Source organism: Oryctolagus cuniculus, chromosome 19 (assembly GCF_051225735.1).
Source record: "Oryctolagus cuniculus isolate XC-2025 breed Fujian yellow rabbit chromosome 19, ASM5122573v1, whole genome shotgun sequence".
Classification (NCBI taxonomy): Eukaryota; Metazoa; Chordata; class Mammalia; order Lagomorpha; family Leporidae; genus Oryctolagus; species Oryctolagus cuniculus.
This window is the reverse complement of record NC_142885.1, coordinates 12,189,665-12,215,300: the sequence shown is the minus strand read 5'-3', so window position 1 is coordinate 12,215,300 and position 25,636 is coordinate 12,189,665. Positions and strand designations below refer to the sequence as shown.

At 44.0% G+C, this 25,636-nt stretch overlaps 1 protein-coding gene across 8 annotated transcripts in view; it reads right to left on the bottom strand.

The window, feature by feature from the left end:
- Window positions 1–25,636, bottom strand: part of LOC100354908 (S-adenosyl-L-methionine-dependent tRNA 4-demethylwyosine synthase TYW1) — a 221,291-nt gene that overhangs the window by 151,378 nt on the left and 44,277 nt on the right. For 7 of the 8 annotated variants that reach the window (XR_016225592.1, XR_011384574.2, XR_016225593.1 and 4 more), the window contains exons 8-9: window positions 23,633–23,750; window positions 16,843–16,895 (exon numbers count right to left, since the gene is read on the bottom strand). Coding sequence is in view for 4 of the 8 variants with exons in the window: in XM_070064497.2 (XP_069920598.2) it covers window positions 16,843–16,895; window positions 23,633–23,750 (171 nt within the window). In the remaining 4 variants the exon portion in view is untranslated. The remainder of the gene's footprint in view (window positions 1–16,842; window positions 16,896–23,632; window positions 23,751–25,636) is intronic. The other variant, XM_089320669.1, reaches the window with a different exon arrangement.

Sequence of the window (25,636 nt, the reverse complement as noted above, 5' to 3'; positions counted from 1 at the left end):
TTCCCAGCCCAGGCTACTTCTGCAGCAGAGTTCTTCCAGGCTGTGCTCTCGGGCAGCCCAGTATCTCCAGGTAGAGAGAACAGTCTCAGACTGACAAGGCTGAAGAGGCTACCTGTGGAGCAGTCCCCTGTTAGTCCCCTCTTGCAAGTGTCAGCCAGCCAGCACATGAATCCTGGGTAGGGACAGGGAGACTCAGCCCGCAGTGATGGAGAGAGAGCACTGCCCAGGCCTGGCCACGTGCTGGGGAGTGGGGCCTCTCTCTCTCCCTCTGCTTCCACTTGGCCAGCCTGCCATCTCCTGACAAGGAAGAGGAATTTCAGGCATAGGAAGGGAGGGTGGGCACTTGCTGCTTTTTATTGGTGAGAATCGCAGTCGATCCCCTGTGCCAGTGCTAATGGGCTTGCCTGGTCCTGTGGAAGAAATGAGCCTGCCGAGGTGCAGGTTAGAGCAGGAAACCTCCTTGCTTTAGGTGCACAAACCTTCTCCTGCTTCGGTGTTGTTCCTCCACTCATGGTGGCCCAAACCAGAGGGCTTCCTCTTTCTACCCTTCAGAGATCTTGCTGGGCTGCCTCTTGTGACTTTCTTCAGGGTTTTTAGAGAGAAGGAGCAGGAATAAAAGGGCTTATGCCATCTTGCCCAGAGCAGAAAGCCCTAGACATTACATTTTGAAAGAACTCCCATATCTGAAAATCAGTAGGATAGGTGGGTCAAAAAGGAAAAGATCTGAAAGTAATAAGCACTTAGAACTAAAAGCGATCATGATATGAATGCAGAGAAAATATACAGATAGCTTCAGATTCATTCACTCATGAATTTTTGTCATAAAGACAAACAAAATGCAACTGTATGGGACCGGAGTTGTGGCATACTTATTTAAGCTGTCACCTGAGACACTAGCATCCCATATGGGTGCTGGTTCAAGTCCTGGCTGCTCTGCTTCCAATCTAGCTCCCTACTAATGTACCTGGGAAAGCAATGGAGGATATCCCAAATGCTTGGTCCCCTGTACCCATGTGGGAGACCCGGATGAAGCTCTTGGCTTCATTGTGGCCCTAGCAATGGCTGTTGAAGCCATTTGGGGAGTGAACCAGCAGAAGGAAGACCTCTAGCTTTCCCATCTCTCCCTCTCTCTCTCTAGTTCTTTCAAAGAAATAAATAAATCTTTCTGAAAAAAAAAAAAAGAGGAAAATAAAAATGCAGCTGTAGTCCAGCAGAGCTCAGAGACTAGACTAGACTCTGCACACATCAATCAGGGGAAGAAGGTACTGGGGGATGGAGGGCGTATGTGGGGGACAGTTGGGAGATAATACCCTATGGGCCGGTGCCGCAGCTCACCAGGCTAATCCTCCGCCTTGAGGTGCCGGCACCCCGGGTTCTACTCCCGGTCGGGGCGCCAGAGTCTGTCCCGGTTGCCCCTTTTCCAGGCCAGCTCTCTGCTGTGGCCTGGGAGTGCAGTGGAGGATGGCCCAAGTGCTTGGGCCCTGCACCCCATGGGAGACCAGGAGAAGCACCTGGCTCCTGCCTTTGGGTCAGCGCGGTGCACCGGCTGCGGCGGCCATTGGAGGGTGAACCAATGGCAAAAGGAAGACCTTTCTCTCCGTCTCTCTCTCTCACTGTCCACTCTGCCTGTCAAAAAAAAAAAAAAACCAAAAAAACAAAAAAACAAAAACAAAAAACAAAAAACCCTATGGGTCTCTCTCTGAACACATAGAGACACTGATCACTGGTTGGCTTTTTTTTTTTTTTTTTTTTTTTTTTAATATTTGAAATGCAGAGTGACAGAGAGAGATGGCGATTGAGAGAGAGAGAGATCTCTCATCTGCTGGTTTATTCCCCAAATGGCTACAATGGAAAGGGCTGTGCCAGGCTAAACCAGGAGCCTGGAACTCCATCCAGGTCACCATATGGGGAGCATGGGGGCCAGGCACTTGTACCACCATCCCCTGCTTTCCCAGGTGCATTAGAGGGGAGCTGGAACAGCTGGTTCTTGAACTGCTGCTCATAAGGAAAGCTGGTGTCACCGACAGTGGCTTAGCCCACTGTGCCACAATGCTGGCCCCATGGTTGCCTCCTTCTCCACTATCTTTCCCAAAATGCACAGTGAAGAGCTCTAGAAGACAGAGAAAGCAGCTCCCTCTGAAGCAAATGGCAGGTGCATTTCTTGTCTGTTATGATAAAGGTAATGTACTCCAATGAGGTCAAAGTTGGGCAGGATTGCTGCCAATTATAAAAGATCCATGTGCCCTAACCTGGGGTTCCTCTTTCATGTGTGGCTATTACCTGGGCCCCCTGGGGCGGCTTTATAGGAACTAGGGCTCAGGAAAAAATGATGATATTCCAGCTACTGCTATTACTTGTATTACCCTGGTCTTGTCTGTGACCAGGAGGCTCATGTCTCCTATCAACATCCATGAAACTGTGGCAGGCTAACTTGCTAGCTTCCAAGTAGGGTAAAAACCCAGACTTCAGTTTTTCAGAGTTAAATTCAGAGATCAATGACCTACAACCCAAGAGCCAAGCTGAGCCCTCTACCTAGTTTCGTAAGCAAAGTTTCAATGGAGTTGTCACCTCTCTTCATTTACTGATGGCCACCTTTGTGCTGTAATGGCAGAGCTGAGTCTTGCCAAGGAGATCATGACCCACAAGCCTAAGACAGTGAAGATCTGGCTCCTAAAGGAAAAGTATATCGACAGCTAATACAGATACGTATTTCCTACTCCAGAAAAAAATAAACTTCAAAGTGATCAAATCATAAAAAGACTATTTTCTAAGCCTGTAAGAAAGAATCCTGTAAACTAAAAAAACAGCAAAAAAAAAAAAAAAAATCACAAATGTAAAAGGAAATGAATAAAAATACATGAAAATGTAAAATTTACATCAAAAGTTAAAGGGTAACAAAGACAAATATTTTTAATTAATGGCAGATTCATACTTTGTTAACAGTTTTAACACAAGTTCATAGAGAATTGCAAGAACTTCAGCATACACTTTGAACTGATAATGTCATTTCTAAGACTTCATGCTAAGGACACAATCTAAATGCAAATAAAATTTCATTTTTCACATAGTAACAAAAACATATTCTTCACATAGTTATAATTAGGGAGCAAAAAAAAACCTGGAAAGAGCCTCATTACCACCAGGCGAACGGAAAACGCAATGATGGCACATTTGTTAAAAATTGCAGCTATTAAGAATTATGCCTGGAAAACATTTTTAATAGAAAAACATTTATGTTACAATGCTACAAAAAAACCCACTTGATACAAAATTGTATAAACAATATGATACAACAAATTGTATGTATAAACATATGCAAAACTGAATAGAGGAAAAAAAACACCAAAATTTCTGCACGATGGAAATATTTTATTTTCATATTTTCCTTATATTTTCTAAGGATATGTTATTTTCATAAAGAACAGAAGTAAAAATTTTTTTTGAGGACAAGTGATTTGAATCACAAACCTGGAAAAAACATCTTCCACAATTCTGTGAATCTTTTCACTGAAATAAGGTCACAAGTTTAAAGCACTGTCGGATTACATTTTCCCCCATCAAAATGCGATTGCTTTTCCAATTGCAACCTGCATGATTCACCGCCACCCACCCCACTTCACACTACTGTCAGGTGCTGACAGGGTGCTTTTCCATCTCTTCTTCGTGGCCTAGCACTTCAACAATAGCTACAGACCTTATGACTTTGCCTGCCCTGTCTTGTATATTATCAAAGCCCTTTTCAAAATAATGAGTAAGATGCCTATTTTGGGGGTAAGCTTCCAAGATGGCGGAGCAGAGAGGGAGCTGACTGCACTAGTCTAGGAGAAGATAGCTTAAAAATAGTGGAGAGTGTAGTCTCAGAGAAGGGGAGAAAACAGCAGAGGAAACCATACACAAATTAGAGGAACACAGTAGAACTACAACTCAGGAGCCTACACACCAGCGTTGGAATGTGAGGTGAGACCAGACTGCAGCAGCCCAAGCCACTGGTGATAAAGCTGCAGGAAGAGCCTAGAGGGAACTTGGCCTGGAGCCCCGTGGGGGATAGTGAATCTGCCAAACTAGAGGAGAAACAAACAAACAAACAAACAAAAAATAAAGGAGGGGCATGTTTCTCTTGCCAAAATCACCCTGCAATGGTGATAGAGCGGATGCCATTTTTGACATATGTAACAGCTGCACCAGCTCATGTCTGCACCCAGCAACCAGCTGAGTACACACTCCTGACTCTGGTGGGGAGAACTAACAGGGGCCTGGGTGCTCATGACTATGGGAGGCCTATGTGCCAGGACTGTGAAAAAACACAGGCTGTGAGGGAGGGCTCACAGTGTGGCTGGGACTCTGGGCAATCGCGGTAGGAGACTCCACACGCTCAAGGCTTCCTGGTTACCTGGTGAGGGACATCGCTGGGGACTCTGAGATTACACTGAGGACTGCACAGATCCTTTGTGTGGTCCTTATGGCAGAGTTGACGAATACTATACCCACTGGGGATAGTGCTTAGGCACTGGTCTCCTTTGGGGAGAGGAGCTCAGCTAAGTGGAATAAACCTCCCCTCTGATTAAAAAAAAAGGAGATTTCCCATGCCAAACCTGGGTGTGTCACCTTAGACACACCCTTCACCCTGGAGAACTGAACAGAGCTCCCTGGCCACACCCTCTATATGCCTCTAGATATTCACTGAAAGAAGACACTCCACTAATCTACAGAAGCGTAGTACAAAGATAAAAGCCACCACATCAAAAAAAAAAAAAAAAAAAAAATAGAAGAAACCAACTAGTGAGTATCTCCATAAATGCTAAATAACAAACACACCAATTCAAGAAACAAGAATAAGGAAGATAACATGTAACATGATGCCCCCAAAAGAACACAATACTTCAATATTAGATTGTGTAGATGAGATTGAAGAATTCCAGAAATGGAATTCAAAAAATTGATCACAAGATTACACAGAAGTAATCAGAAGCAAATGCAAGAACTGCTGAAATTTGTAAATGACAGGAAAGAAAATTACTCCCACGAAATTGAAACCTTAAAGAGAAATAAAAATAGGGGCTGGTGTCATGGCACAATAGGTTAATCCTCTGCCTGCGGTGCTGGCATCCCATATGGGCACCGGTCCTAGTCCTGGCTGCTCCTCTTCCAATCTAGCTCTCTGCTGTGGCCTGAGAAAACAGCAGAAGATGGCCCAAGTGCTTGGGCCCTTGCACATGGTTCCTGGCTTTGGATCGGCACAGCTCTGGCTATTGTGAGCATTTGGAGAGTGAACCAATGTATGGAAGAATCTTTCCTCTGTCTCTCCCTCTTACTATATATAGCTCTATTTCTCAAATATAAATAAATAAAATCTTTAAAAATAAAGAGAAATAAAAATGAAATGAAGAATTTAATAGAACAAATAAAAAATGCAGTGGAAGCCTTAACTCTTTACTTAACATAGAGTTAATCATATGCATATAAAGTCAATTGAGGAAGGATCTCATTAAAAAATAAGAGTAGGAATAAGAGGAGGAGGAAGAAGTTTGTAGCTGTTAAGCTGTATAGTTCTGCATATATTCCGACAGACTTATTTCTAAGGGCACAGTTTAAAAACTTGCCATGGGACCCCAAATCTCATTAAGATGGGTAGTAAAAATGCCATCTTAACTGTTAAAGAGACCATAGTAAGTGTTAAAGTGAACATATAGATAGGATTGTTAATGTGATCATATAAATAGGATCAAGTGTCTGGTAATAATAATAGATAGAATTAAAAAGGAGAGATGTTCCAACATGGGAAATCAGTCCACACAGTAGACTCAGAATTACAATCTCAATACGTAGCATTATGAACTCAGAATCAGCCTTTAAGGCATTCTAGTCTGGCTGAAAAGCCCATGAGAGCATTTTAGGCATGGAAAGTCAAGGCACTGTGGCAAAAATTGGTCTACATGAAGGACCATCAAAGGAGGAGGCACGTTTCTTTGAAGGGAGATGAGAACTCCCACTTTGTTCATGGCCTTGTCTAAATAATGATGGAGTTTGTGGACTCAAAAGGCTTCTATAGCCTTGGCAGCTCATGACAAGAGCCTCGTGTGATCAATGATGTCATAAATAAAAGTATCAATTGTTAAATCAACAACAGCAGTCACTGTGTACTTGATCCACATGTAGGTCGTCCTCTGTCCTTAATGAGCTGTACAATGAGAATTAACAGTAAAACTTGTCTTCAAACAGTACATTATACTTTGTGTGTCTGTGTGGGTACCAACTGTTGAAATCTTTACTTAGTATAGAGTTGGTCTTCTGTATATAAAGATAATTAAAAATGAATCTTAATGAAGAATGGGATGGGAGAGGGAGTAGGATGTGGGATGGCAGTGTGGGTGAGAGGGCGGGTTTGGGGAAAAACTGCTATATTCCAAAAGCTGTACCTATGAAATTTATATTTATTAAATAAAAGCTTTCTAAAAAAAAAGTTCTACACGAAGGACCTCTGTGAGTGAAACCCCAGTGGAAAGAAGTGGCCATCACAGAAGAATGTTCTTTTCTCTGAAGGGAGGAGAGAACTTCCACTTTGGTTATGGCCTTGTCTGAGTACTGACAGAGTCTGTGGATGCAAAAGGCTGCCACAGCCTAGGCAGCTCATGTCATGAGACTTCGGTGGTCACCTACATCATATGTAAGAGTGTTAACTGTTAAATTAAAAACGGGAGTCACTGTGTATTAACTCCCCCTGCAGGAGCTCTGTCCTTAATGAGTTGTATTATGAGAATTAATTGTAAAACTTGTTCTCGAACAGTTTTTTTTTTTTTTATGTGTGTGTGCAAATTGTTGAAATCTTTACTTAGTACAGAGTTGGTCTTCTGTGTAGAAAGTTAATTGAAGATGAATCTTAATGGAGAATGGGATTGGGAAGGGCAGAGGGAGGAGGAGGAGGGGTGGCAGTGTGGGTGGGCGGGCAGGTATGGTGAGAAGAATAACTATATTCTTAAAGTTGTACTTATGAAATTTGTTTTCATTAAATAAAAGGTTTCTTTAGGCAAAACAAAAAACAAAGAGAATACCTCAAAAAGTTCACGCCAAGTGGAATGGAAACATGAGTTCACAGGGCAAGTGTTAAGCCTAGAGAGCAAGACACTTGAGCATATATGCGAATGCCCTCGCTTGCTGCCTGGCTCCAGCTCCTGACTCCAGATGCGTGCTAACGCAGTCTCCGCGAGACAGTGATAATGGTTCAAGTAATTGGATTCTTGCCACCCATCTGGGAGATTTGGTTGAGTTCCCAGGTCTTGGTCTCAGCCTGGCTCAGCCCTGGCTATTGCAGGCATTTGGGCAGTAAACCAGCAGATGGGAGTTCTCTGTCTCTGTGTCCCTCTCTATGTGTCTCTCTCTGCCACTCAAACAAATAAACGAATATTTAAAAAATGACTATTTTTGAAAGTTCTCCAAAACCACCAATCTCTGGTTTTAACACTACACCTTTCTATTTAAATCTTGCTAGTGTCCCAGACATACATGAAATTATGGAAATTGGACTGCCACTCAAGGAAGAAAGACAATCAACACATGCCAACTCTGAAATAACCCCAAACGTTGAATAGCAGAGAAAAACTTTAAAGCGGCCATTATTATAGGAGAAGGACACCAGAGAAAATCAATGAACTTGAAAAATAATGAACAAAAAGTTATCATTCTGAAGAATATAGGAAAATAGCCTGGGAAAATAAAGGAAGAGAGGCTTTGGGACATGTGGGAAAATATCACAAGATCTAACACTTGTCTTACTGGAGTCTAACAAGAAGAGGAGATACACACAAAAACCATTTAAAGAGACAACGATCTAACAGCTCTCAAATTTGGTCTTAAATTTACACATTTAGTAAATTCAGGGAAACACAAATAGGATAAACTCAAAACCTTAAACAGAAACCTTTATTGAGAAAAATAAGCAAACTGCTGATAACAACCCCTTTCAACTATACCTTACTTAAACTTAACCATGTGACTCTTGGCAGTTAAGTGAAGTGGGGGCAGTCTAGTAGGACTGAGTCCTTAATCTGTGATGTGATGCCAACTCTGGGTAGACAGCATCAGAACTGAACCAGCACTGGACACCCAACTGGTGCGCGGAGAACTGATACATATTATCATAGACATGTTGTTCATTACAAAGAACACTGCTGATCTCTATTACTCAGGAAATTCTGACGGTTTTAGAAACTCTTGTGTTGGGAGCCAAGACGAAAGATCAAATATGGATTTTCCATGTCACACTGTTACAATGCTGAATGCATATGTGCATTTATTTATTTATGATGAACACACATCATAAAATATATCACATGATAAATCTATTTTTCAAACTAGGACAGTGCCATGGTAAGTATGAGAAAACCAGACAGTCAGTTAAGTCATTTCGTCAAATACAAGTCCTCCTCTACCAATACCCTTAAAGCCACATTTTTCTGGCTGAAACAACCTTCTACTCTCCAGGATTACATCCACATCACAGAGGTTTAAGAGAATGAACCCGGGAGGGGGTAGTATTTCATTATCCTATTTCAGTGGTCAATGTGCACATCACTAACAGTAAGTCAACCACATGTTAGGCCTATTTGTGTGATACAATATATACCACAGGAATATAATCAACACGGTGATAAATCTGTTATGAAGAGCACAGAAGATTAAACCACAGCTTGCAACTCCAGCATCCCATATAGGAGCACCAATTCAGCTCCTGGGTGCTCACTTCTGATCCAGCTAATGTGCTGCCCCAAATATCTGGGACCCGCCACCCACACAGGGAACCCAGATGGAGTTCCGGGCTCCTGGCTCAGCCCCAGCAGCCATGGCTATCTGAGGAATGAACCAGAGAATGGAAGATCTCTTTGTTTCTCTCCCACTCTACTTTTTTTTTTTTCTTTTTTAAAAGATTTATTTATTTATTTGAAAGCCAGATTACACAGAGAGAAGAGAGGCAGAGAGAGAGAGAGAGAGAGAGAGAGAGAGAGGTCTCCTATCCACTGGTTCACTCCCCAATTGGTCGCAACGGCCAGAGCTGCACCGATCTGAAGCCAGGAGCCACGAGCTTCTTCCAGATCTCCCACACGGGTGCAGGGGCCCAAGGACTTGGGCCATCTTCTACTGCTTTCCCAGGCCATAGCAGAGAGCTGGATTGGAAGTCGGAACAGCCGGGACTAGAACCAATGCCCACATGGGATGGCAGCACTGCAGGTGGCAGCTTTACCCGCTGAGCCACAGCGCTGGCCCCCACTCTACTTTTCAAATAAATCAATTATTTTTATAAAAATGTAGTATGGTGCTGGTATTGTGGCACAGCAGGTTGAGCTGCTGCATGTGACACTGGCATCCCATATGAGCACCGGTTCAAGTTCCAGCTGCTCCACTTCTGATCACTCTGAACTCCCTGCTAATGGTAAACTGGTAACAACTTTCAGAGGGATGCAGAAGAGGGCCTTCAAAGGAGAGGAGTCAGCAGGTACTTTCCCATCGTGAGAAACAACACTTTGGATGGTTTCTGAGCAGGGCAATTTCTTACTTTATAAGGCAAAAAAATAGAAGATGTCACTGTGCCTTTCAAATAAATAAATAAATAAATCTTTTAAAAAAGGGCTATGAATCAAGCTTATTCAGAGCAAATACTGGTGATAAGGAATTATGCCCCCAAAGCAAACATATCATCACAGAGAAACAGATTTCTGCTTTTTGCTAGAAGTCTGGATATTATGCCTAGTCTTATGAAAACAGAAGACTGGACTTGGTCATAAGAGACTTAATAAACGTAAGCAAATGAAATGCAAGGTCCTACATTACATACTATGTAGGACAAATTAGCTATCATGGTCATTTGGGGTCAATTCAGAAAATCTGAATATGATCTAAGGATCAGATGAAAGTGTACTGAAAAGGAAAATGGAGATCGCTGAAGAACACAGTTTATAAACCAGTATACACAGAGTATTCTCATTCAGGTTAAAATGAACACACCTACTCATACAGTCTGTGTGCTAAGATGTTGATAGCACTGGTCTCAATGTGGTGGAAAGATAATGCACGACTTTTTTAGCCTTATTTGTCTAAATTTTCTCATATACTTTAATGTACACATATTACTTCTACAATATTACAAGGTTACTTCTTAAAATGAATCAGCACACATATTGCAATAGGTATAATACAGCATATGCATAACATTCGCGCTATGAGGAAGAAACTGGTAACAACCTTCAGAGGGATGCAGAACTAGCTTTTCAAAAGAGAGCAGTCAACAGTTACTCTCCCATTGTGAGAAACATTTTGCAGAGTTTCTGAGCAGGGCAATTTCTTTTCTTTTCTTTTTTTTTTTTTTTTTTTGGAAAGGTAAAAGACAGAGATCTTCTATCCACTTCCCAAAAGCCTACAACAGCCAGGATTAGGTCAGGCTCAAACCAGGAGCCAGGAACTCAATCCTGGTCTCCCATTAGAATGGCAGGGACGGAAGCACTTGAGTCGTCACCTGCTGCCTCCCAGGCTGTACCTCGGCAGGAAGTTAGAATTGAGAGAACTGCATGGACTTAAAACCAGGCATTCCAACGTAGGATGCAGGTGTCTCAAGGCGCATTCTAACTGCCATGCCCAATGTCTGCCAGGAGCAGGGACTTGATATACCACTCAGGACATTGCTGCTTTCCTAGACTGCTGGCTCTGGTTTTCAAGATCTGCTTCCATCAGATTCCATGGGAAGGCGTGTGGACACAACACACACACACACACACACACACACACACACACCAGGTGTGGCGCCTGTTAGATCAGTTCTATGTGTTCGAGGTGGACAAAATGTCTCCGCTATTGCGTAGGGAAGATTTGCAGGTAAAGGCAATGCCTCCCTCCCAGCCAAGGCTTGGGCAGATTTATGAGCAGCCCTCTTTCAGGCTGGGGGTCTCCTAATAAGCTCAGGGCTCCTCAGTAGTATCACAAATCCACTCTGTGTCCAGCATTCCCCTAGGTCTACCTCCACATCAGCTGCAGGCATTTGGGAGGCAGGGAACCAATGTTCACATAAAAATCAAACTCTGACTCGACTCATGAGTCCTGTGTCCTCTGCCAGGCTAACCTGTTAGCTCTAAATTGGGTAAAACACAGACCCTCCATGATTCTTGATAGTAAATACTACCACCCCAGCTCCTTAGAGTCTCCATGCTGCAGCAACACAGCCCACTGGGGCTATTGATCCTTATGATCAAGGGAAACACAGCTCTTGGCACAAAATGAAAGCAAGGGGAATGCGGTCTTGGAACCCAAGGGGATCTCCCTGGTGTCTCGTAGCTTTCTCACGTACAGTAATAAAAGTGCAGATTATAGGAGGGGCCACACTGCTGTAACTGGCAGACTGGAGTGCCCGCCTGGTAAGGAGGCACCATCACATCAGGTATTGATAGAACACAAAGGAAACACGACTTCACTGACGAGTGGCAGGAGGAAGATACAAATACTGTGACTAGATGAGCAGGTGCAAACATGAGGACTGATGTATCCATGCCAACTACTATTTCCCTCTCCTCTACCTCTTTCATGTAAGATCATTCCGTGGTAATCAGTTAAGGTGCAGATCTCTAGAGTATCCTCCCCTGTTAAGGAGGAGAATAAAAACGGCCTCCCTCACAGGAGGAACAGCTACAAACAGGTTAGACAGAAACAAATGTGCTGTTTATGCTATTACGTGAAAACATCAGCACAGGTAGAAGAATGTCTATAGATGCTGTTAACAGTCGGTCCTCTGTCTGCCCTTCTAAGCAGAGGCTGGAATTCCAAATACCCTATTTCTCAGATTCCTTTATCTTAGAGTTGTATTTCAGATTCCACCAAGAAGAGGCACCTATGCAACATTTGGGAGTCAAAAACCGAGAAACTGCTACGTCTCTCTGGCTGCGGCTGGAACACCCAGGCATATACAAGAGACATCAAGTGTGCAGAGGCTTCCGGGCAATCTCCTCAGACACACTCATCTTATTCTGCCAACAAGATCAAACCAAGGTCCTGGGAGTCCAGGATTTTCGATATCCTCCAAGCCAGAAGCAGTTCTCCTGACCTTCACTGCCCCGGGGCCCTTTGAAGGCTTTGTAAGCATTTACTTAATTCGCCTTATTAAATCTGTTCTTGCTACAACACCCAGAGCTGTTTCTGCTTTCCCGACTGACAAACGTGAATAGACTTTGGTCACGTGGAAGCTGAAATGGAGAAGAGAAGATGAAACTGGGGAGTGAGCCAGCAAGAAAAAAGATATCCCTTTCCGCTGCTCAAGACAAGATAAACCACAACACACAGCGCATGAATGTTAAAGCAGAAAACAAAGCCCAGGGACAGCAGCTTTGGCACCGCGGGTTACGCTGCTGCCTGTGATGCCAACATCCCGTATCAGAGCCACCAGTTAGAGTCCTGGCCGCACTGCTTCCTACCCACCTCCCTGCTAATGTGCCTGGGAAGGATGGAGGACTGCCCAAGTACCTGGGCCTGTGCCACCCACGTGGGAGCTCAGGATGAAGATCTGAGCTCCTGGTGTTGTCCTGGTTCAGCCCCAGCCGCTGTAGCCTTTTGGGGAGTGAGTCAGCTGCTGGAAGAGCTCTCTCTCTCTCTCTCTCTGTCACTCTGACTTTAAAGTAAATAGAACAAATCTTAAAAAGGAAGGAAGGAAGGAAAACACAGAAAAAGGAAGGAAGGGAGGGAGGGAGGAAGGAAATATAGCTCAACAAGTGGATTAAAACTATACTAAGTATACTGGGGCCGGCGCTGTGGCATAGCGGATAAAGCTGCCGCCTGCAGCGCCAACATCCCATATGAGCATCGGTTCGAGTCCCGGCTGCTCCACTTGATCCAGCTCTCTGCTGTGGCCTGGGAAAGCAGTAGAAGATGGCCCAAGCCCTTGGGCCCCTGCACCCGTGTGGGAGACCTAGAAGAAGCTCCTGGCTCCTGGCTTCGGATTGGTGCAGCTCTGGTCATTGCAGCCAACTGGGGAGTGAACCAATGAAGCAAGACCTCTCTCTCTCTCTCTCTCTGCCTCTCCTTCTCTCTCTGTGTAACTCTCACTTTCAAATAAATAAATATTTAACAAAAAAATATACTAAGTATAATCTTCCTTGGGCTCAAAGGTATATTCCAGTCATCCATACAAATGTTTACTAAGAGATTACTACATGTTAGAATTCTATCCTTGGGCTGGCGCCGCGGCTCACAAGGCTAATCCTCTGCCTTGCGGCGCTGGCACTCCGGGTTCTAGTCCTGGTCGGGGCGCCGGATTCTGTCCTGGTTGCTCCTCTTCCAGTCCAGCTCTCTGCTGTGGCCCAGGAAGGCAGTGGAGGATGGCCCAAGTGCTTGGGCCCTGCACCCCATGGGAGACCAGAAGCACCTGGCTCCTGGCTTCGGATCAGTGCAGTGCGCCGGTCGCAGCACGCTAGCTGCAGCGGCCAATGGGGGGTGAACCAACAGCAAAAAGGAAGACCTTTCTCTCTCTCTCTCTCTCTCACTGTCTAACTCTGCCTGTCAAAAAAAAAAAAAAAAAAAAAAAAAAAAAAAAGAATTCTACCCTTGTGGGGGCCAGCGCCGTGGCTCACTTGGTTAATCCTCCACCTGTGGCGCCAGCATCCAGCATCCCATATGGGCACCGGGTTCTAGTCCCGGTTGCTCCTCTTCTTGTCCAGCCCTCTGCTGTGGCCTGGGAGTGCAGTGGAGAATGGCCCAGGTCCTTGGGCCCTGCACCCGCATGGGAGACCAGGAGGAAGCACCTGACTCCTGGCTTCGGGTCGGCATAGCTCCAGCTGCTGTGGCCATTTGGAGAGTGAACCAATGGAAGGAAGACCTTTCCTTTCTCTCTGTCTCTCGCTCTCTCATTGTCTGTAACTCCACCTGTCAGGGAGGGCAAACACCACTGAACCAACAACAGGGACAAATCACAGGGACTTGGGTAAGGAATGGCAGTACAGTAGGTGAACTCTGGATATATTCTGGAGACAAAGATTTGCTCTTGGAATAAATTTGGAAGAGGAAAAAACAAAAAAGAAAAAAATGACTGACTCCTGGGTTCTTGGCCTGAGCAACTGAAAGTACAGAGTTGCCATTTTTGAAGAGCTAAGAGGGAAATGGAATATGGAGGAGAATTAGTGACTGAATTAAGTCTGAAATACCTATTACAAACGCAAAGTGATATGCTGACTAAGAAGCAAGGAGGAACCACGTAGGCTTCTGAGAAGGAGCAGAGACATGGTCTGTACTTCAAAGATTAATCTAGTTAATGTCAGAAAAGCTGAGCGTAAGAACGCTGCTTCAAAAGTTATTATTACTCTTGTATATATTGTTAATTTTTATAGCCAGCACACTGATGAAAAAAATCTACCTTGTAATAATGACATGTAGAAATTGTTTATTTAAAGGTTACCTGTCATTTTAAAATGTTACTCTGAAACAGTCACCAGAAATCTCTCATCCACTCATCCTGCCATTTGTTTCCCATCTATCCTCTATTCCCATTGCTGCCTAAGGGATGCAGACTCCACAGTCGGCTCACAAATTGGAGACAGGATGTAGGTCTCAACACGATGTGAGATTTCAAAACAGGAAATGTATTTTTGGAGATGCTCCATCACTACCAAGTCACAACGCAGGAAACTGTTCAGAGTCGACATAAAGGAGACTCAGCTTCTTTTGCCAATACACTACTTTCTTATTTTCTCCATTGTGAGATCATTCTTTGGTATGCTAGCTCTACTTTAACTAAAGCTGTTTCCATCCTTGTCTTATCATATGTAAGTAAGCCTAGCTTCTTGTTACTTCTTGTAAAAGATAATTTGCAGGTTTTTTTTAATTTCTCCTAAATCTAAATTTCTCCACTGTAATAGGTGCAAGCAGATAATTACTTCATTATATCTTCCAATGCAATAGTGTCAGAGCATCTCCATACACAAATACATAATGTTTAATACAAGGCCCTTTCCTTTTCTCTCGTTATATTATAGTTTGAGCAAAACACTGATTTTAAAAAACAATGCTCGTGATATTAAATTGCATCTAAGCATAATTTAGCAATAGTAAAAGAAATGTTACAAAATAATGGCTATAAACAGAAGGCACTGGGTCTGCTAATACTGAGAAATCAGTGGACTGGAAAAAAGGAATCTGAGATATGAGAAGCATTAAAAAATAAATGAAAGTATAATAGGGCTTACTTAGCATGTTACCAAGAGTAGACGGAACAACACCGAGAGCCAGCAGCGTCATCTGCTGGAACGTTACTGCTCCTCAGGATGAGGGCAGAAGAGCAAGGGGGAAACAAGGGACGGCAAGTCTGCGGAGCAGCGGGCGTTAAAGACTGCACAGAGATATGCCGAGATTGCTCGATATTCTGACAAGTTTAGGGGCTAAGAATTGGATTCTCTCTTTGGGAGGCCCACTGATGTCACTGATACAACAAGCAAAGGTCAGGTGTGGACTATGGCAACATGGGCAGGGGCATTCGGTAGAAAGACAAGGATAGAGGGGGTGTTTCCTGTCAAGTTACAGAGGGCACAACAGAAAAAGGCTGGTCAAAGGGGAGGCCAGAATCACACTGGAAGGGGCATACAGAAATGGAACGTTAGCAGGAAACAGTAGCAAGAACCTAGGGTAGAAAGGTTTAAGAACAGGAATGAAGGATATAAAAAAATTAAGCATGACTGAAAGAAGAAAGGCTATTTGGAAATGTCAGATTTGAACTGATCAATAACAGCGATGAGGCTGAGAACAGTTCTCATGGGGAACCTGACCCAGGACAGGACAGGTGGGAAAAAGATCTGCAAGGCAGGGCTGGAGGGCCTGATCATTAGGAGCTGAGTTGCAGTCGGCCTGCAGTAACGCAGTCCCTGGGGACACAGCCACCAACAGTGGCGGGAGAAGCAAATCGCACACGTGATAAAGAACTATTATCATCCACAGAGAAAGAACTCTGACCATCCCACAAGATAAATAGCCCAAAGTTAAGATTGCCAAATGACTTAAAGAGACTCTTCTCCCAAGAAGATACGCAAACATCCATTAAACAAATAAAAAAGATGTCCAACATCACCGGTCATCAGGAAAGCCAAAGCATCGATGAATGTCACTTCGCAGTCACTATGACTGCTGTAGTCACCAAATGGTGTCTGGGTGCAGACACTGAAACCCTCACGCACTGCTGCTGAGAATGTCCAATGGTACCCTCACTATGCAAAACTCGGAACAGTCCTCCAGTGATTAAAAATGTCAAGTCGCGCTGATCCTTCTGGGAAAACTGGCATATATATAAATATTGACACAAGCTTTTGTGGAACGATGTTCCTAGAGATTTTGCTCACAACAGACAAAACTGGAAACAGACCAAATGTCTACGCACAGAACAGAAAACACGCATATTCGTGCGACAGAATAGTACTGAGTGATAAAAGTGAATGAAATGAAGATAAACGCTGCAGCATGAATGTAGCGCAGAAACACTATCCTGGACTTCCAAAATCACAGTGACTAAAGATCACATGCTTCAACTCACACGAGAGTCTACAAAGCCAAAACCAAACAAGAGCAACAGCAGTTAGAACACTGTGTGCTTGAGGGAGGGTAGGAGATAGCAAACATAAATGAGTGCCATGAAATTTGCTGAGGTGAGAAAATTAATTTGTATCTTAATTGGAGTTCATATGGGTTCAAAATATGTTGAACTCATTTAAAAATTCATCTAAAAGTCTATGCATTTGATTAAAAACAAATTATATTTTAAATAGTAAATTTATTGATTACACATAACAGCATAAGAAAGGTACATGCAACACTTGAATGAAAATAAAGAAATACCTTTGTCCACCTGCAGAGCTTCACCCCAGAGTGGCTCCCAATCAGCTGATAGCCTGAATAGAAAAACAGGAAACACAAAATTAACCAACCAAAAGCTTCAAATCAAAACGTATCAAAATTGAGCAAAAACATTTTTCTTTGCTTAAATTACGGCAGTCAACAGCATCATCGCAGAAAACACTGAAGATTTCATTAACTAAAATGAGAAAATTTAAAATGCACGTGCATCTAAAAACATAAACTCAAATTATTTTTTTCAAAAACAAGCTAACCCAAAATTATATGGGGAAATTTTAACTTCTCAATATCTAACAGGTCTCATAGGCCAAAATTCAGTAAAGTTCTAAAAGACTGAGCAACACAATTAACAAATGATCAAGAACACAAGGGCATGGGTAACAATTACAAAAATGAACGTTATGCTTAGCCAGAAAGCAGAAGGAATCATGCATTTCACATGAATGACAGGCTACTATCACCCACAATCTCCGAAAACAAGAAGGTGAATAATCAGGTGGGCAACAGGAGATTAAAACAAAGAAATGCTGATCCAAAAAGTGGAGAAATCAGATTCAAGGAACCACAACGGCACATGAACTCTGAGTGGCACCCCACAGCCTATCATTTAAAATTTCTGAGCCATAGAAGACAGGAAAGGCATAGAAAAGGCCATGCCAAAGTAATCTCATTTCCTTTTTAAACAAACAAATAGAGCAAACAAGTAGAGCATTCTGATTTCAGAAAGCATTCAATGAAGTTTCTCATGAGGTTTCAAATAATAAGCCGCAATTATCATGAGTCTCTGGCACAAAAAGACTCTTGGAGATGAACCACAGGAACGAGGAACGCAGTCTGATGACGGCCTAAGTGGACCAGCGGCTGGTTAAACATGCAGCTTCACTGTGCGATGACTGATGGGACCATGTCCACTTAGATTACCCGTCTCTAGTGGCAACATTTACAAGCTTTGTCTTTTATCCTCTCCCACATTTATGTAAACCTCTCGCATACGAATACAGCACTGCTTATCTACTTGAAGATGGAAGTGCATCCAACTGAATAACCAATCTCTGAATCAGAATAACCAGTTAAAGGCGTCCCAGAGAAAATTCTATTTCTTGTGTTGGGTTCCCAGATTACGCCGCTGCTTTTATTAGCACAGAAATCATGCTCTATTATATTAGTTCTTTAAATCTCTTCCTCCTGAGATACAGAGGGCTGCACAAAACTTTGCATTTAGGTGTGGAAAACACGATACACTACAGAATGGAAAGATCTGTAGCTGGCCACAATATCAAGATTAAGCCAAGAGTATGCAGTTGCTGAAAATCACAGAGCAGAATTCTGCTACCAACCTAGACAGAATAACAAAGAAGATTCACTATCCTACTCGAATTAACAAAGAGTGGACAACATACAGGAAACAGCAGCTTTTAGGACAGTCAGCATCAGGCAAAAAGGACAGAGAGGAGCTGTCAGTGAGGAGCTCTCCATTACCCCAGCATCTGTCTGGGAAGTTTCCAGGTCACGTGGCAGGGAGAAGCCCAAAGGACTCCCTCAGCTGAGGAGGGAGCTGAGACAGTCCAGCAAAAGTAAAGGAGTCTGCAGGGTGGAGTACAAAGAGAGAAAAGCTACACAAAGAACGCAAGAGTCTGCAGACGATTTCTATCAAGTGTCTGTCTGAGTACTGATGAGTACACATGTGAGAAAATTTACCCAAGAATGGGAAAGAGCCATCTGGAAGGATTAAAGATGCACCTGCCGCTCACCGGGTGTACCAGCAGACCGGGATGTGTGTCCAAACGACCACTCGTCCTGGGAAGCTCAAGATCCACAAGGCTTTGCATACAGGACACCAAGTGTCTTATCTCCACTGTGAAGAAGACTTAGCCCTCTACTGAGTCGGCTCTGTCTCACCTCACAACATGTAAAAGTCGGACTCAAAGCTCAAAGTAACCGTTCCTCATCACAGGAAAAAAGATTAAACACACTTATAAAAGTTTTTATATAAAAACATTTAATACTAAGGCAACTAACAAAGTAAATTTATGTCTGTCATCCAATCATAGATTATCAGAAACTGCGGTAGGCATTTGGCACGGTCATTAAGATGCTGCTTGAGGGGCCAGTGCTATGGTGTAGTAGGCTAAGTCTCTGCCTGCGGCACCAGAATCCCACATGGCTGCTCCACTTCCAATCCAGCTCCCTGCTAATGTGCCTGGGAAAGCAGCAGAAGATGGCCCAAGTCCTTGAGCCCCTGCACCCACATGGGAGACCCAGGAGCTCCTGGCTCCTGGCTTCAACCTGGCCCACCCTGGCCATTGTGGCCATTCAGGGAGTAAACCAGTGGATGAAAGAATCTCTCTTGGGCCGGCGCCCCGGCTCAATAGGCTAATCCTCCACCTGCGGCGCCGGCACACCAGGTTCTAGTCCCGGTCAAGGCGCCGGATTCTGTCCCGGTTGCCCCACTTCCAGGCCAGCTCTCTGCTGTGGCCAGGGAGTGCAGTGGAGGATGGGCCAGGTCCTTGGGCCCTGCACCCCATGGGAGACCAGGAGAAGCACCTGGCTCCTGGCTTCGGATCAGCACGGTGCGCCGGCCTCAGCGCGCCAGCCGTGGCGGCCATTGGAGGGTGAACCAACGGCAAAAAGGAAGATCTATCTCTCTGTCTCTCTTTCTCACTATCCACTCTGCCTGTCAGGAAAAAAAAAAAAAAAAAGAATTGAGAAGCAAAATGAAACCCAAGTAAAAGAAACATGAAGAACAGTACATTGAGACACTAACAAGTTGAGCTCCCTGATCCAAACATCTGAAATCCAAAATGCTACAGATTCTGAAATGTTTTGAGTAGCTCGTTGGCACCTGTCAGGATGCTTAACCAGTACATTTCATGTCAGTATTCCAAAAGGTGAAAAAACACCAAAATTTAAAATATTTCTGGTCACAAGGACTTCAGGTAAGAGCTATTTAATATGTAACATTACACTGTCCAAAATCAGCAATTAAGAGAAAATCTTTAAAGTAGTTGGGGAAGGGAGTATTACATTCAAAGGCACAAATAAAATGATGGCTGACTGCTGGGCTCTCATCAGCAGCAAGTGAGCAAGAGGCTAATGGAACACCACCTTTGGAATGCTGAGAGAAAGCAATGCCGTCCACCTACAATTCTATATCCAGCAAAACATCCCCTCCAGAAATGAGGGCAAGGGGAAGGCACTCGGCTGATTGCTTGGGCCCTGCACCGGCATGGGAGACCAGGAGGAAGCACCTGGCTCCTGGCTTCGGATGGATGCAGCGCTGGCCGTGGCGGCTATTTTGGGGGGTGAACCAATGGAAGGAAGACCTTTCTCTCTGTCTCTCTCTCACTGTCTATAACTCTACCTGTCAAATCAATAAAACTTAAAAAAAAAAAAGGCAGTTCTTGCACAGAGGTTAAAGGATACCAGACAGAACAAGGACAAAAACAAAGGACTAAAGATCAAGAAAGAGGTAACTCCCGGAGTAAAGAAGAAAATGCTTTATAATGACGCAAATCTTTAACAGAAGAAACCAACTGTGTAAGCAAAATTAATAACAATGCATTGTAGAGTTTATAACCTGTAAAAGTAAAATACATAATAACAAAAGAAAGGTGAATGGGGAAAGGCATTTGGCACAGGGATCAAGAAGGTACCACTGGGATGCCCACTTCCCACAGTGGAGTGTCTGAGTTCAAGTCCTGGCTCCACTCCCATTCCAACTCACTGCTAATGATGTGCACCCTGAGAGGCAGCCAATTATGGTTCAAGCAGTTGGATCCCCACCCATGTGGGAAACCTGGATTGAGTTCCCAGCTCCTGGCTTCAACCGAGCCCAGCCGGGCTGTGGCAGGCATTTGGGAAATGAACCAGCAGATGGAAGGAGACTTCTGTCTCTTTCAAATAATTCTTCTAAAAACAGAGGTGGGAATGGGGAGAAACTGAAGTATATACTATTGCAAGATTCTTCTATTATACATGAAGTAGTCTAACAAGACTCAAAGACACACTGTCACATGTAAAGACATACAGGATAAATTTTCAGGCAACCAATAAATAACCAAAGTATTACAGCTAATAAGCCAACAATATACAAGAGAATCATTTTTTTTTTTAGAACGCAGAGGGGGCTTGTGTTGTGGAGCAGCAGGTTAGGAGCACTGGTTCAAGTCACTGCTGCTCTGCTTCCAATCCAGTTCCTTGCTAATGTGACTGAAAAGGCAGCAGAAGATGGCCCATGTGGAAAACCTGGCTGCAGTTCCATGCTCCTGGCTTCGACCTGCTGCAGCCCTGGCACTCTCGCTGTCTCTCGTTCTCTGTCCCTCTTTCTCATTCTGTTTTTCAAATAAAATAAAAATAAGTGAACGAGAGAAAACAAATAGAAAAACAGACAACAGAAAATCAAAGAACAGATGAGAAAAGTACAAAACAAATAGTAAGACTATGGTGCAGTGTGTTAAACTGCTGCCTGTGATGGCAACATCCCGTATCAGAGCACCGGTTCATTCCCAGCTACTCGGCTTCTGATCCAGCTTCCTGCTAATGTGTCTGGGAAGGCAGCAGATGACGGCCCCAAGTACTTGGCCCCCCGCCACCCACAAGGTACATCTGGATAGAGCTCCTGGCCCTTGGCTTCATCCTGGCTCAGTCCTTGCTATTACAGTCATTTAGTGAGTGAACCAGTGGATGGAAGATTTATCAATTGATCAATTTATTTATCTGTCCATCTGTCCGTCCATCCATCCATCCATCCATCCATTCATCTCTCTCTCTGTTGCTCTGCCTTTCAAATAAAAAATCTTTTAAAACAGATTTAAATAAATCACAATAGTCTATCCCAATGAAAAAGCACATTATATACAGGAGAAGTCTTCAAAAAGCTCACGGAAGAGTAGGCATTTAGCCTATCAGTTAAAAATGCCTGTGTCTCATAGCTTGGTTCCTGGGTTTGATTCCTGCCCCAGCTCCTGACTCCAACTTCCCACCAATGCAAACCCTGAGAGGCAGTGGTGGTAGCTTAAGTAAGGTTCCCTGCCACCCTCATGGGGGACCCGGATTGTGATCCCAGCACCCAGCTCTGACCCCAGCCCACTCCTAGCCATTGCGGACACCTGTAGAAGAGAACCAGCAGATGGTTCGCTTTGTCAAATAAAATTAAAACAACAACAACAAAAAAAGCTCATGAAAAATTGTGTATTATGAAAAAACTATGCATGGATTTCAAAAGCTATTTTTTTTTTTTGACAGGCCGAGTTTGACAGTGAGAGAGAGAGAGACAGAGAGAAAGGTCTTCCTTCCGTTGGTTCACACCACAAATGGCTGCTACGGCCGGCGCGCTGCACCGATCCGAAGCCAGGAGCCAGGCGCCTTCTCCTGGTCTCCCATGAGGGTGCAGGGCCCAAGCATTTGGGCCATCCTCCACTGCACTCCCGGGCCACAGCAGAGTCTGGACTGGAAGAGGAGCAACCGGGACAGAATCTGGTGCCCCAACTGGGACTAGAAACCAGGATGCCGGTGCCGCGGTTGGAGGATTAGCCTAGTGAGCCTTGGTGTCGGCCTCAAAAGCTTTTTGCATAAAAATAAGCTCATTTTCCTATGAATTTCTGACATATCCTCACATATATCTGTATCTTCTATCCAATTCATGATTCCTCAAAGGAGGCATGTTAGCCTGTGTTTCTCTGTATTGCGAAAACTGCCACATAAAATGTTCTTCATAAATACAGAGAGGAGGGAGAGAGGAAGATGGAGTTAGGAGGGTAAGAAGGAAGGAAGTCAGTCTCCTGACTCTTGCTCACTATTTTTCCTTCTGCAGGACACAATCTGCCCATTCAACTATAGCCTCCTTAATTAAGTATAACCACCCAATTTCAGACATGACATTTATGCATAATTAACCCAGCTCTGTATCATATGGGGATATTTCACATCACTTATGGAAAATGAAATTATAAGATAAGTTCATCTTGGTGCAAAAATATTTTGAAACCATGCACAGTTTATCATAATACTCATCCTTCATGAACTTTTTAAAGATTCCTTATTCGTGTGGGTTTCTAAATGCTTTTACACCATAAAGAAGTTTAATAGAAGATTAATTTTATTTATTTGAAAGGCAGAGTTACAGACAAAGAGGAAGAGACAGAGAGAAATCTTCCATCTGCTGGGTCACACCCCAGATGGTGCAATGGCCAGGGCTGGGCCAGGCCAAAGCCAGGAGCCTGCATCTCCATGTGGGTCTCCCATGTGAGTGCAGGGTCCCAAGCACTTGGGCCATCTTCCAATGCTTTCCCAGGTGCATTAGCAAGGGACCATACCAGAAGCAGAGCAGCCAGGACTCAAACCAGCACTTCTATGGCATGCCAGGTTGCAGGCAATAGCTCAACCTGCTGCACCACAATACCAGCCCATGAACTTATCTTTTAATTCAGTTTTCCTTGAACTTTTTAGAGTCCCCTCATATAAGCTTTCTCCTGCATTTAGTAGTTTTTCTTTAATAAACAGTGATTTGTGAGTCAGTGATAGATAGCATTTTCTTTCACTTTGAGCCACAATGATGGTAATATCCCAATAAACCAAGCAAGGATGAAATGCATAAGTGACCCATGGAAATGAGAGGACGAAGCTTTTCATGACTGCACCTGCCACTGTGACACAGCTGTTGAGCTAACAAGGGAGTGACTTCATTTCTGTCCCCATTGGCGGTCCCTAGTTTATTCCTTTCTCTTAGGCGTTGAGTTAGAACGTTTAACAAAGATTCTCACAAATTCTTCACCTTGCTTAGTAAGGGCTTCTCGGAGAGCAGGAGTTATCATAGCTCTTCTCCCATCATCTTCATTCTTCCCTGTGCTCCTGAACAAACTAGTTTTCTCTTCCTGCTGCTCCTTTTCTCTCTGTATTAAAACACAAAGGATGAAATCCAGAATTGGCAATGTGCAAAGAATAAGGTAACCTTGAATCAAGAATGCCTAGCAGCACTAAAAAAGGTTCATCACAAACAATGGCCCAGAACCCTAATCTCTAGGAAATGATCCCATTTCCAGTGAGACAAAGATCTTGATACTCTTCTTAAAAGAGTACCGATATGCTCAAACACATACACCCATAAACGCCCATACACATTAATCCAACCATTCACTTGTCTAGAGGTCAAATGTTGTTAGCAGTGTGAGCGCAGACAGCTGCCTAACCCTGGCAAATTACTTGCTTTCTCTGGATTTCAATTTCCTCACCTGAAAAAGGACAAAAACAATTATGCACAGAGCAGGAATATGTTAAAGATGAAATGAAGTAAAATCGCCTGGCACAATGACTGATAGAATAATAGGTATTCAATAAATTACAGCTCCTGCCTTATTACACTTGTCAACCCCCAAAACAAGGGGAAAAAGGAGAGCCACTAGCTCAGAGCACCTACCCCCCACCCATCGCCTCAAACATCACATGGGAGAGATTCCTCTCTGGTGACAGGAATGATATAGTGAAGACATCCTGAGGAAAATATCAAATTGCTTGTGTTTCCTTTTGACTTTGGCCACTGGAAAATTCAGCATGCTTCTGATCACTGTTATGACTCCACACTTGTTATGTATCCATTGTCATTGGCTTCATAGGACAAGGTGACCTTCATTTACCCCTTCCCTGTCTCTTCCTTTTACAATCTTGGGGGTGTGTGTATTTAAGTTATCACAACATCTTTTTGAAAGAGGGAGAGTGCTAATTAACCATTTCAGAGACAACACAGACTCTGTGTTACATTTCAGAGGAGACACTCATCAACCTGGTTACTAAAAGGTACAATCCAAGCTACGTGACATTGCCAGTGGTCTCACCACAAGTGCCTAACCACCTTAAGTGTCCAGACACTCAAACCTAGTCAGCCAGTGCGTACACTCACTTATTATCTTTCTATCTAAAATGAAAACGCCTTACAGTTGATCTGCTGAGGATCTGCTTCAGATTAATAGAGACGGGGCTAGGAGAAGGGTTTTTGAAAAAGGATGCCCACAGGTTGACAGGCGATGAAGCCAAGCAACAGGTACTAGCAATTCACATCACTATATGGTCAGGGATAGTCTTAGTTTTCCACACACGACATGTACAAGGACCAGCACTGTGGCACCACCTGTGAGGCCAGCATCCCACACCAGAGCGCCAGTTTGTGTCCCAGTTACTCTGCTTCCATCCAGGCTCCTGCGAATGTGCCTGGGAAGGCAGTGGATGATGGCCCAAACACTTGGGCCCCTGCCACCCATGTAGGAGACCAGGATGATGTTCCTAGCTCCTGGTTTCCTCCCGGCTCAGCCCTGGCTGTTGTAGCCATCTGCAGAATGAACCAGTGAACAGAAGATCTCTCTCTCTCTCTCTCTTTGTTCCTCTGGCTTTCAAATATTTAAATAAATAAATCTTTCAAAAAGAATGTTTGCACCGGCTGGCACCGCAGCTCACTAGGCTAATCCTCCTCCTGTGGCACCGGCACTCCATGTTCTAGTACTGGTTCTGTCCCGGTTGCTCCTCTTCCAGTCCAGCTCTCTGCTGTGGCCCAGGAAAGCAGTGGAGGATGGCCCAGGTGCTTGGGCCCTGCACCTGCATGCGAGACCAGGAGGAAGCACCTGGCTCCTGGCTGCAGATTGGCGCCAGCCATAACAGCCATTTGGAGGGTGAACCAATGGAAGGAAGACCTTTCTCTCTCTCTCTCACTAACTCTGCCTGTCAAGAAAAAAAAAATGTTTGCACCAAAATCTTTCATTTTTCTACAAGCTGATTAAAGTATCCTAGT